The 13,016-nt window shown below is 57.8% G+C and overlaps 1 protein-coding gene across 1 annotated transcript in view; it reads left to right on the top strand.

Annotated features, from left to right (window-relative positions):
- The window catches only part of CFAP99 (cilia and flagella associated protein 99), a 38,496-nt gene that overhangs the window by 15,821 nt on the left and 9,659 nt on the right, over positions 1–13,016 (top strand). Inside the window, exons 4-11 of the mRNA XM_027545382.1 lie at positions 443–537; positions 2,646–2,758; positions 3,797–3,974; positions 5,126–5,206; positions 5,344–5,418; positions 6,215–6,286; positions 6,480–6,571; positions 7,225–7,429. Coding sequence (XP_027401183.1) covers positions 443–537; positions 2,646–2,758; positions 3,797–3,974; positions 5,126–5,206; positions 5,344–5,418; positions 6,215–6,286; positions 6,480–6,571; positions 7,225–7,429 — 911 coding nt within the window. The remainder of the gene's footprint in view (positions 1–442; positions 538–2,645; positions 2,759–3,796; positions 3,975–5,125; positions 5,207–5,343; positions 5,419–6,214; positions 6,287–6,479; positions 6,572–7,224; positions 7,430–13,016) is intronic.

The following is a 13,016-nucleotide window of genomic DNA, read 5'->3' as shown; positions in this document are numbered from 1 at the left end:
ATGGCCCTGCCTGGGAGGGAGGGGTCGGGACTGCAGGGAGCACAGAGGTAGAAGTGGTGGGGGGCACGATGCCGGGGCCAGGGCTGGGCTGCTGGCCCCCCGCCCCCTAGTCCAGCGGCTTCCAATCTCAGAATTCACAAACTGAAATGCAAGATGGTTTTACTTTTACCCCAGAAGTTTTGGAATTTCTGGAAATGTATCCAACGAGCTACTACAACCTGGGAGTGCTTGAAGCCCTGGAACCCGGCCCCCTGGGCCCCGCCCCGCCGCCCCCATCGCCTGTACTGTTGTGTCAGGCTGTCATTTTCACGGGGGCCCGAGGGAGGCGGGCGCCCTTGGCTCTGTTCGCTGCCCCTTAGCCCCGGGTGCCTCTCCCGGGATCGAACGCCCGGGCGGGGCCCCAGCATCCTGCTCCCCAGGCCCATGCCCTGTCTCCCCGCAGTGATCTGCTACTTGGCCACGTTCCAGCTGGAGGAGCTTGGCTTTCAGCTCTTCCGGGATGTCGTGCGGTCCCAGCCCGTCCACAAGGTGTGCCAGGTGAGCCCCTGCCGCCCCCAGCCCCAAGCTCTGTTCTCAGACCCCAGGCCCCACCCCTCCTTGCTGCAAATGCGCCCTTTTCAGGCCTGGGGAAGCTGGTTTCTGCTCTTCACGGTCCGGCGTGTGGTCACTGCTGGATGTGAGCTGTTAGTCGAGACAGGGCGTCCTTGCCTGTTCATAGTCTGGGCCTCTGGAACCTTCCGAGCTCCAGGCAGCCTCTCCTCCCTGCAGCAGGGGCTGTGCGGCCTTGGGGGGACAGGAGTGGGCGCAGTCCAGAGCAGGTCCTGAGGGGTGGCAGCCTCCGAGAGGGCGCCTGCAGGAGCCCACCCCCTGCACCCGCCCCAGGCCGTTTCTGTGGACACCTGTTCACTCGGGTAGAAAGCTCAGGATGCCTGGGGCCTCAGGGCCAGCAGGACCGTGAATGGGCCTGAGGCCCGCTGCCCTCTGCCGGCCACTCCCACGGGCATTTGCTATGGGCCTGGCTTCCTCTGCGAGCAGCTCTTGGTCCACCCTCACAGGGACTGGGTGAGGTCACTCCTACAGGCACTCAGCCCACAGTTGAGGAAACTGAGGCACAGAGAGGTTCGGTAACTAACTCGACATCACACAGCAGCTGAGCGGCAGAGCTGGCTCTTGGGCCAGGCTTTCAACCGCTGGCTGTTTCCTCCCTACTTGGCTTGGTGGTGGGGGGCAGCCCCCAGGCCAGGATAATGACTCCCGGGAGAAGAGAGGGACAGCCGAGGCCCCAGGAGTGCTTTGGGGCCCCTCTGGAGGGAAGCCACAGGTGCTGCAGGGGCAGCCCTGAAGGGAGAGGCGTAGGGCCAGGGGGAGGGGAGCCAGGAGCCGGGACACTCCCGGGACCACCGCCCCAGAGATCTGCACCCGCCCACTGGCAGGTCACCAAGGCAGCACGTTTAGCCACTCATTTTCCTGTCCATGTTAAACGTAAGCAATTCACAGTGCGTGGACGTTTGCATAGTCAGCATAAGCGAGGGCTTCATTTCGTGACAGCATTTTCTGAGCGCTATTCAGAGACAACCCCCCCTCGCCCCGGGGCCAGCTTCCCAGCTGGAGTGCCAGCACTTGGTTCACACTCCGCTGTCAGAGTCTTGAAATTCTTATGATTGTTGAGCAAAAGGCCCACGAGTCCCGGGGTCCCGGGTCCCGCAGCTGCGGAGCCGACCCTGCACCAGCCTCGGCCTCCCGGCGGGTGCCCACGGCTACCACACCCTCTCCAATGCGGCTTCCTTTCAGAGAGCCCCCTTCCACGGGCGGACGGGGAGCGGTGTGTCCCTAGATGGGGGTCAACAGACCCCCTGTGCTGAGAAGAGGAGGGGGCCCGGGGATGGAGTGGTGGGCCCCAGGAGCAGTGGTCTGGGAGGAGGAATTGCAGAGACCCCATGCCCCAACCATAGGGACTTGACTGCCTCCTTCATCAGAAAGTGGGAACAGGAATTAGAAGATGGAGCTAACACCGGTAGGGGGTAGGCGAGGAGCTGAGACAGCCTCCGTGGTGCCCAGGGGGTAGACAGAGGCCCCGGGGGGTTGGGGCGTGGGGGAGCAGGGGCCAGGCTGCTGAGTGGGAAGCTGTGGAAGGCTCTAGAAGGACCCCTGGCAGCTGCTCCCTGAGGAAGGGCATGGAGGCCTGAGCAGAAGGAGGAGGGGCGGACATGCCTGTGGGGGTGGTGGGCCCCCAGAGGAGGCAGCAGCAGGCAACCAGAGGCCCTGCCCTTGCCCCCTGCCCACCGCCACCCCCTCGGGCATCAGGGCTGAGGGCCTTCCCAGCCCCCACCCAACCAGAGCTGGTGAGGAGGAGTGGGTGGGGGTGTCCGTACAGACCCAGGGGGTGCAGGGCTTGAAGCCCGGGGGCCCACAGCTGACAGGGGCCCCGCTGGCGAACACAGGGGCCCAGGTGAACGATGGGCAGCTCCCCGGGGCCCACAGGAGGGGGCAGGCCAGGGGGGCTGGACCCCTGCCTGCGGCCTGCTGAGGTCTCCTGGGGGTGCGCCAGCCACAGCTGCCCCCCAGCACTGACTCCCCGTTGGGGGCCCCCCGGGTCTTCACTCTCACCTAGTGGGTCTGGCCCCCGCCACTCCCTCCTTCCTCAGTTCCTCAGGTTCCTCTTCAACCCCTTGAACCTCGGCTCGTGGATCAAGGACGAGTGGAGCCTCGTCTACGAGACCTCCCACGTGAAGGAGAACTGGATCGACCCCCTGATGAGGTGGGCAGCGCCTGGGTCTCACCTGGGTGCGGGGCATCCTCGAGGGCAGCCAGCTCGTGACCGGGGCAGAGGAGGGGCCTGCATCTCTTCCCCAGCTGCCCCCGGAGCGCCACTCCTGGGCCCGTCACCCCAAAGCTGTCCCCACCGCCTTCCGCAACCTCCCTCAACAGGCTCAGGCCAATGCCGGCTGGGCTGGTGCAGGCCAGGACCCACAGGCAGAAGGACCTCCAGTGGGCCTGCCAGGGCCAGTGTGCAGCTGCGCCCCCCTGCAGCCGGCCCTCTTTGCCAGGGTCGGGGGAGCCACCTTGTCTTCCTGGGGACGGGCCAACAGGTGGTTCTGGCAGTGGCAGAGCCCTCGGGTGCCAGCCGGGTACAGGAGGCCCCCCACCATGCGGGGGAGGAGGCCCGGCCCTGAGCAGCGGGGTGCCCCCAGAGCCGGCCCTTCACGAGGGGGAGGGCCTCGCTCCAGTGGCTGGACTCACTGCCTCCCGGGGGCTGCTCCCAGCCGCCCAGGCCTGCAGACCCTGCAGCCCCGCCCAGCACCCCGTGTGCAGCCTTCCCCGCCCACTCTGTGAGCAGCCCCCTTCCTTACCGGCCCCGCCCCGCCGAGACCCCAGCCCTGCTGACCCTCAGACACGCCCTTCCTCCTCCTGGTGACCTTGGACCTCAGGCTGGGGCAGGAAAGAGTCACACCAAGCAGTCTCCCCAGGAGGCATCACCCACTGGCTACGTGGGCAATGGCCGGTGGTGCCCACTGGCATGAGGAGGCATGGAGGGGAGGAGCCCAAACCTCGGGGGCAGCCCAGCAGGGCCCTTCCAGAACCCCTGGTCCGGGGCACCCCCACCTTGAGACTCCCTCCTCCTCACCCCCTCCCACGGCCTCCTCTGCGCCTGTCACGGTGGTGCAGCTCCAGGAAGCTTGCTTTTGCCTTGCCTGCTTGCTGCCTGCTCACAGCCCCCTCCCCTGTGCCGAGGGGCTGTCCCCTCAGTGACCTGCACAGGCAGCCCATCCCAAGCTGCTCCCACTTTGCTTTTGAGGTGGCAGCCGGAAATCCAGGAGCTGATCGACCAGCTGCAGGGGGAGCTGACCAGCCAGCTCTCTCCTCCAAAGAGCAAGGCCAAGGTCACAGAGCCCAAGGAGCTCAGCCTGACCACCCCCAGACCCCGTGCCATCCCCGTGCCTGAGCCGGTCCCCCAGGTGGCCAAGACCAGACCTGTAAGTGGAGCAGGTCTCCGTGGACCCGGCCTGTGCAGGCAGGGAGCATGGGCTGTGTGGGCTGGGGCGGAGCTGGGTTCTTCCAGGCTGAGGGTGCATGGGCCAGACCAGGTGCATTCGATGCCCCCACCACCCCATCTCACCCAGAGAGGGAAGCCTGGCTGACCCAGAGCCCGCCCAGGGGAGTGGGCGCCCAGGGAGTGAGGTCTGGTGAGTAGGCGTGGAGTGAAGCTGGTGGCCGCAGGGTGCAGGCCTGTCTTACTTGGCGCTCAGAGCCCTCTTTAACCCTGTTGCTATGCACCTCTCCCTCCCCACAGTGTACGCGGCGCGCGTGTGTGTGTGTGTGTGCGCGTGCGTGTAGGCTTTCCCCACCTCGGGGTCTCTGCCTGTCTATCCCATCTGCCTAGACCCTTTTTTGCTGCCTCCCGCTCCCCTGCGTTGTTGACGTCTCTCAGTCAAGATGCTTCTTATTACCAGGTAAAAGAGCTCAGTCTGGCTTAGACGATAGAGGACTAGTTGACTCTCATGGCTGAATTAGGATGGGCTTCAGGCATGGTTTGATCAGGGTGCTGGAGCTGCTGCTGTGTGACTGTCTTCCCCCTAGTTCCCTCTGAGGGTCAGCTTGATCTTTGGGCTGACTTCCCTCATGGTAGCCAAACATCCAGGCCTCATGCCCACAACTCACTGTCCAGGGCGTGAGCGGAGACGCCTAGGGCCAAGAGTTCTGTGACAGTGTGATTAGACCAAGTGGGGTTGCGTGTCTGCCCTTGACCTGATGACCGTGACTGGGAGCGCAGTGTTCCCACCGGTCTTGGGCTCTACCCTGAGCGCCTGTGATGGACTCAGCTTCCCAGAACCAATCGCATCCCCCAGCAGAACTAAGGAATACGTGAAGGGTAAAGGGATGGCGCTGGACGGTCTCAGGGTCCCAGTCCACTCCCACCACCGGTCTGGTCTCCTTACAGTCTCTTCCCTGAGAGGCCTTCCATGGACCCCCTGGCCCCTGTCAGCTGTCTCAATTTCCTTTTCGTTGACCCAGATCCTTTCCTTACTGACATCAATTAGTCTTTATGGCTTTTATTAGTCTTATTAGTTTTCATAGTGCGGCTTGGCACCTCGGGTCTCCCTTCCACTGCCCCCACCACCACCAGGTCCCCAGAAGCACCTACCAGCCGCCCAAGGAGCAGCGGCTCCTGGAGATGACCAAGAGATACAACCGCTGGAAGGCCGAGGTCGGTGGGCTGCACACGGAGACCCCCGTGGGGGTGCCGGCGGGCGGGGAGGGGAGGGGCGGCGAGCCGGCCTGTGCATCTGTGGCCGGGGGACCGCGTGGCGGCTGGCGGGGCTGCAGCCGTCTGTCCCTGCGCAGGAGCTGCTGCTGCAGGCCAACTTCGAGGAGCTGCGGTGCGCGGTGCCCAGGAGCCGCGGGGAGCCCCAGCTGCAGGTGACGCCGCCCCTCATGTCCTGGGCAGGGCTGCACAGACAGGCCCCTCCCTGTGCCACAGTGGGGAGGGTGGGGTGCGGGGCCCCAGCCCACGGCGGGGGGTGGGGCCGAGACAGCAGGCCGCACACCGTCCAGGCCAGCAGGGGCAGCCTGGCCCTCTCCGGCTGTTTCCAGGTCTTCCCACACTGAGCATTTAACATTTCTGTAAGAAAAAACCCCAAGATGCGTTTGTCAATAAAGAAAGTCAGGGAGCTGGGCCGGGAGGCCCCGCGCTGGGTGGACGCTGAGCGGCGTTCCCCCTGGGAGAGGCTGACCTGTCCCCCCACCCCACACCCCCGCCACCGTGGACCCGCTTGGGCAGCGGATGGGCCAGAGGTGAGCCTCCCCCGGGCAGTGGGGGCAGGCCAGGGAGAGGGCACCCCGTCCGGGAGCAGCGTGCCCTGTGTCACGGCTGAGTGCTTGTGTGGGGGCTGCCTCTCACCAGCTGCTGTCCCGTGGACCGCCGTGCCAACCCTGACGGGGTCAGCAGAGCAGAAGGCTGGGCAGGGAGCAGCTGGGCCCGTCCCGGGGCAGCCCCGGGGCAGCGGGGAGAGGGCCCCTGAGCCCACAGGCTGCAGCGCCCTGACTGGGAACCGCGGTCCCCGGCCCCAAACCCTCCCTACCCGCCGGGGCGGCTGCAGAGCCCTGCCCAGGGACCCCGCATGGGGCGAGCTGGGCAGAGGGGAGTGGGCCAGGCCTCCCCGGGGTGCATTTGGGGGCACCCGTGGGTACAGGTGCCAGGCCTGGACTCCCGCAGGACTCCAAGAAGAAGCCTCGGCTCCGGCTCCCGCCTCGTATCCTCAAGGCCCAGAAACTGACCTTCTACACGGTGAGCGGGAATCCTGGGGCTTCTCCCAACGCGTCCGCCTCCGGGCCTGTCCCACTGAGGACATCCCGGCCCTTTCGGCCGAGGGGAGTGCAGGGCAGGGGGCGGGTGTGGAGGGCAGAGGGGCAGGGGGGTGCTGGCTGCTCCGAGGCCGCCCCCCACCCCCGTCACATCCTGCCCCAACCCTCTCCCGCAGCCTAATGACAATGCCCCGGTCAAGCTCAATACGGCCGCCATCCTGCGTGAAGGGGCCTTGTACCAGCGGCAGGTGGAGAAGGAGCTGCAGAGGTGGGGATGGGAGGGCCTTGGGCACCCCTTGCAGGGTCTGGGGGTGGGGGGGTGCGGGGGACACAGTCCCACCCGAACAGCCCCAGGGGCTCGAGAAGGCCAGCGTCAGAGTCATGGCCACAGCTCAGGAAGCTCGTCTCCACTCGGGGAGGAGATGGACAGACGAGGAGGTGGAGGCTCAGGGAAACCCGGCCAGCGCACACCTCCCTGAGGGGCCGCCTCCTCCCGGGAGCCCTCTCCGGTGCCCCCTCCCCTAGACCGCCCCGGCTTCAGGCCCTGCTCTCAGCTGGAGAGCTGCGCTGTGGGGGGAGCTTGGGTGTCTGACCGGCTGGATAAGAAGAGGGACAGAGGGACAGAGGGACAGAGGGGTGGCGGATAGACAGATGGGTGGGCGCGGGGGGGCGGGGTGGAGGACGGACGGACACAGGTGAGCGGATGGACGAGCGGCTGAAGGGACGAAGCGGGAGACGCGGCTGGAGGGTGGGTGCACACACTGGACCAGGGCCAGTGGGTGGGGGTCGTTGGTGGGCGGTGTGGGGCCAGGTGTCCGGTGCAGAGTGGCCATGCCCGTGAAGGCCACGCCCCCCCACCCCACCCCGTGGACCTTGGGCTTCAGGCGGGGCTCACGGGAGCCCGCTGCCCTGTCTCCCCAGGGTGGACCGGCTTGTGGACGGGGCCGGGGACTTCTCCGAGTTCCTCGAGTGGCAGAGGCGGATGCAGGCGAAGGACCGGGAGGAGCAGCTGGCTGCGGGCGAGGTCCGCCGGCTGCGGGGGAAGCTGAGCCACGAGGAGGCGGTGCTGGCACGGCAGCAGGTGGCGCGCGAGAAGAGGCGGACGGCTGAGCTGAAGAAGGAGGAGGTGACCGGGGGTGGGGGTCGGCCGGGGCTGCTCCTGCGGTTGTTGACCCGGCCGTTTCCTCCTAAACCCACAGAGCCGGGCCGGGTCCACTGGCCCCGCGTGGCCCGGGCCGGGGCGGGGGGCGGTGGTGGAGGGGCCTCAGTGGGCCAACTGGCCAGCACTTCGGGTCCAGGCTGCCCCCCGCCCCTACTAGCAGGGTCGGTTGGTCCCCGCACCTACATGTGAGGGGAGACTGGAGGACTGAGGGAAACTTCAGGGAGGCAAACGTGTTTGCATAAGACACAAAAGGGTATATGGGTCGCCCACGTTTCCAGTGAGGATGCTCTGGACATTGCAGGAGACACGGCCTGGCTGGGGGTGCCCTGCCGGTGTCCCGTCCCGAGGGCCTGGCGGGAGCCTGGACGAGGCGGGAACCTGCAGGGCCAGGGACGCGCAGGAACCCACGCCCGCTGGATGTGCCCCTAGGGTCTGAGTCGCGGCTGCGCCTCAGGCTCACGTGTCCCTCCGCCTGCGAGACACGCTTGTGTTGTTCTTCACGTTGTTCAGTTCCACAGTCACGTGCAACTCTTTGTGACCCTCGGACGGCAGCACGCAGGCTTCACTGTGCTTCCCTGTCTCCCAGAATCTGCTCCAGCTCGTGTCCATCGGATCGGTGATGCCATCCATCCATCTCATCCTCTGTCGTCCCCTTCTCCGCCTGCCTTCCATCTTTCCCAGCATCAGGGTCTTTTCCAGTGAGTCAGTTCTTCGCATCAGGTGACCAAAGGATTGGAGCTTCCAGTGAATATTCAGGACTGATCTCCTTTAGGATGGACTGGTTGGATCTCCTTGCAGTCCAAGGGACTCTTTTCGGCAATCAGCTTTCTCTATGGTCCAACTTTCACATCCATACATGATTATTGAAAAAACCATAGCTTTGATTAGACGGACCTTTGTCGACAAAGTAATGTCTCTGCTTTTTAATATGCTATCTAGGTTTGTCATAGCTTTTCTTCCGAGGAGCAAACATCTTTTAATTTCATGGCTGCATCTGCTGTGATTTTGGAGCCCAAGAAAATGAAGTCTGTCACTGTTTCCATTGTTTCTCCATCTGTTTGCCATGAAGTGATGAGACTGGATGCCATGATCTTCGTTTGCTGAATGTTGAGTTTTAAGCCAACTTTTTCACTCTCCTCTTGCATTTTCATCAAGAGGTTCTTTAGTTCCTCTTCGCTTTCTGCCATAAGGGTGGTGTCATCTGCATATCTGAGGTGATTGATATTTCTCCTGGCAATCTTGATTCCAGCTTGTGCTTCATCCAGCCCAGCATTTTGCATAATATGCTCTGCATATAAGTTAAATAAGCAGGGTGACCGTATACAGCCTTCATGTACTCCTTTCCCAATTTTAAAATGTCTGTTGTTCCATGTCCAGTTCTAACTATTGCTTCTTGACCTGCATACAGATTTCTCAGGAGGCAGGTCAGGTCGTCTGGTATTCCCATGTCTTCAAGAATTTTCCACAGTTTGTTGTGATCTACACAATCAAAGGCTTTGGCGTAATCAATGAAGCAGAAGTAGATATTTTTCTGGAATTATCTTGCTTTTTCTATGATCCAATGAATGTTGGCAATTTGATCTCTGGTTCCTCTGCCTTTTCTAAATCCAGCTTGAACATCTGGAAGTTCTCAGTTCACGTACTCTTGAAGCCTAGCCTGGAGAATTTTGAGCATCACTTTGCTACCGTGTGAGATGAGTGCAATTGTGCAGTAGTTTGAACATTCTTTGGCATAACCCTTCTTTGGGATAGAAATGAAAACTGACCTTTTTCAGTCCTATGGCCACTGCTGAATTTTGCAAATTTGCTGGCATTTTGAGTGCAGCACTTTCACAGCATCATCTTTTAGGATTTGAAATAGCTCAGCTGGTGTTCCATCACCTCCACTAGCTTTGTTTGTAGTGACGTTTCCTAAGCCCACTTGACTTTGGACTTCAGGATGTCTGGCTCTAGGTGATAACACCACCATGGTTATCTGGGTCATTAAGATCTTTTCTGTACAGTTCTTCTGCGTATTCTTGCCACCTCTTCTTAATATCTTCTGCTTCTGTTAGGTGCACACAATTTCTGTCCTTTATTGTGCCCATCTTTGCAGGAAATGTACCTTGGTATCTCTAATTTTCTTGAAGAGATGTCTAGTCGTATTGAATGTATGATTTGCAAGTATTGTCTCCCATTCCATGTGTGTGAATGCTCAGTCATGTCTGACTTTTTGCGATCCCATAGACTGTGGTCCATCAGGATCCTCTGTCCATGGAATTTTCCAGGCAAGAACACTGGAGGGAGTTGCCATTTCCTTCTCCAGGGGATCTTCCTGACCCAGGGATTAAACCCACGTCTCTTAAAGCCTCCTGCATTGGCAGGTGGATTTTTTACCACTGGTGCCATCTGGGAAACCCAAAAAGTGAAGCTGAAAGTTGCTCAGTTGTGTCTGACTCTGCAACCACATGGATATGCACCCCCAGGCTTCTCTGTCCATGATATTCTCCAGGCAGGAATACTGGAGTGGGTTGCCATGCCCTCCTCCAGGGATCTTCCTGACCCAGGGATCGAACCCGGTCTCCTGCATTGCAGGCAGAGTCTTTACCGTCTGAGCCACCGGGGAAGCCCATTTATGGCTTCAGGCCTTACATTTAAGCCTTTGATCCATTCTGAGTTGATTCTTGTGTGTGGTTAAGGCAGAGGTTCAGTCTCACTGTTGGCATAAATCTGGCTCTTTCAACAATATTTACAAAAGAGACTGTCCTTTCCCCACTGAATTTTCTTGGTGCCTTGGTCAAAGATTAGTTGACCATGTTCATTTTCTGTGAGCTTTTAAGTTTCATTTCGTTGACTTTATGTAGCTGAGCTGGTAAAGAATCCGCCTCAATGCAAGAGACCCCGGTTCAGTTCCTGGGTTGGGAAGATTCCCTGGAGATAGGCTACCCACTCCAATATTCTTGAGCTTCCCTGGTGGCTCAGCTGGTAAAGAATCCGCCTGCAATGCGGGAGACCTGGGTTTGATCCCTGGGTTGGGAAGATCCCTTGGAGAAGGGAACGGCTACCCACTCCAGTATTCTGGCCTGGAGAATTCCATGGACTGTATATCTGTGGGGTCGCAAAGAGTTGGACACGTCTGAGCGACTTTCACTTGCCTGTTAACGAAGTAAGCCTTTAATCATAATGTCTTCTTACAGGTATCGTGTCCCGGTTACTCATTCGGCTTCATCTGAATGCTGTGTTCTGGCCGTGCACGCGTGTTTTCGTGTCATCAAACTTACGAGTCTTCTCCTTCGTTGTATCTGGATTTGGAATAGTGAGGAAGGGTTTTCCCGTGCACCTGGTATGGAAGGATTCAGCCGCAGTCTCTTCTAGCGTCTGTGTGGTTTCATTTTTAAACCTGGATCTGTATCCGCTTGAAGCTTGTTCTCGCACATGGTGTCAGAGCCGAATCCAGCAGATGCCGTCCAGTGTCGTCTTCCCGTCCCTGGATGCAGGATGTCTCCACTTGCTTCAGTCTTTCGTTTCTTTCATCTGGTTATTGGGTTTCTGTGTGTAAGTCCTGTAGACGTGTGTGAGACTGCACCTAAGTGTCTCTCCGTGATTTTCCAGTGGTTGTGGATGGCAGTATTAAGTTCAGTTTTGGTGTCCACGCAGTGAATGCCCGTCTGCAAAACACAGCTGGCCTTGCGTGTCATTCCTGCGTCCTGTGGCCTCGCCAAACTCCCTGACTAGTTTTCTCGGACAAACAAGACCGTTTGTCATAGGTTCCCTGAGCTTCTCTCTGTGACGCGGATGTCGTCTTCTATCCCTTCCTTTCCCATCTGCGTCCCGTTCATTTCCTCCTCTTGCCTGTTGCACTGGCTGGTTCACCATCTTGGGGGAAATCAGTCTTTCACTGTTCAGTATAATGTTAGATGTCGGGTTTTTCGTAGATGTGCACTTTATCAAGTCGACTAAATTCCCTTCAGTTCCTGGTTTTCTGAAAGTTTTTGATCAGGAAATTTTGCCCGATGGTTCTCTGGATCAGTGGATACAGTTGTCTGATCGTCTTTAGCCTGTTAATATGGTGGATTCCATCGACGGATTTTCAAATGTTGAACCAGCTTTACATTCTAAGAATACACCCCACTTGATTGTGGTGTTTGTATAATTCTTTTTTATGTATGTTGAATTCTATTTGCTACTATTTTGATTTTCTTAGAGTTGTTCTTACATGTGGTTTCATAAGAAGTGTTAATCTATAGTTTTCTTCTTTGTAATGTCATTTGTCTGATTTTGGTTATCAGGGTAATTCTAACTTCATAAAATGAATTTGGAAGTATTTTCTCCTCTCATTTTCTAGGAAAGATTGTGTCAAATTGATATTCATTCTTTCATCACATGGTCGGATTCTCCAGTGAAATCATCTGGGTTTGAGGTTTTCTTTTTTGGATGTTTCTAAATCACAAATTCAACTCTCTTACAAGTTAGAGAGTGATTCAAATGATCTGTTTCGTTTTGGGTAAGTTGTACCAGTTTCTGTTTTTTGAGAAATTGTCCATTTCACTGAGTTGCCAAATTTATGAACGTAAGAGTTGTTTTTAAGATTCTGTTACTGTCCTTTTTAATGTCTGTAGGGTCTAAAGCATTCCACTCTTGATATTGATGATTTTATGTTTTTTCATTTTTTCTGTAAGGATTGCTAGAGATTTGTCAATTCCATTGATCTTTTCAAAGAACTAGCTTCTTGTTTCATTTATTTTTCTCTACTGTTTCCAATGTTGTTGACTTCTGCTCTTTATTATTTCCTTCCTTCTGCTTGCTTTGCGTTTATTCTGTTCTCTTCCCAGGTTCTTGGGATCGGAGTTGGATTACCGACGCGAGACTCCGCTGCTTTTCTGTTTTAAGTGCTCGGTGTTGTACGTCTCCGTTTATTTGTTGTTTTGGCTGTGTCCACAACTTTTGGTATGTTGTATTTCATTTTCATTCAGTTCAGTGTCCTTTTTCACTTCACTTGAAAATACCTCTTTGCCCCATGGATTATTTAGGAGTATGTTGTTTAGTTTCCAAGCATTTGTTCTTTTTCATTATTGATTTCTGGTTGATTCCATCGTGGTTGTTGAACATGCTCTGTGCTATTTATCTTAAATTTGTTGAGATCATGTCTTTCATAATGCCTTGTTGAAGCATTTTAATGATGGCTTCTTTAAAAACCACGGTCAGATCTAACACCTCTGTGACCTCAGTGCTGGCGTCTACTGATTGCGTCTTCATTCTGTTGGACACATCCTGGCTTGTGGTGTGATAACCGGTTGAAACCCGGACATTCTGGATATTATGTTGCAAGCTTCTGGGTCGCATTTAAGCCTTCTGTCTGAGCTGCCCCTCTCTGACGCTGCTCTGGCAGGGGAAGGGAGGCACCATGACATTACTGCCAGGCAGGCTTATCAGCCCACTTTCCCCACGTGCCTCTGCTGACCCCCGAGAGGGGCTACTCGTGAGGGCAAGGGCTCCGCTAGTCCTCCACCGACAGCTGCCTGACCGGGAGTGGCAGGGCACCTCATCATTGCCCCCACGTGGCCCTTGCTGT

Source organism: Bos indicus x Bos taurus, chromosome 6 (genome assembly GCF_003369695.1).
Source record: "Bos indicus x Bos taurus breed Angus x Brahman F1 hybrid chromosome 6, Bos_hybrid_MaternalHap_v2.0, whole genome shotgun sequence".
Taxonomy (NCBI): Eukaryota; Metazoa; Chordata; class Mammalia; order Artiodactyla; family Bovidae; genus Bos; species Bos indicus x Bos taurus.
This window is presented reverse-complemented; position numbering and strand designations above follow the sequence as displayed.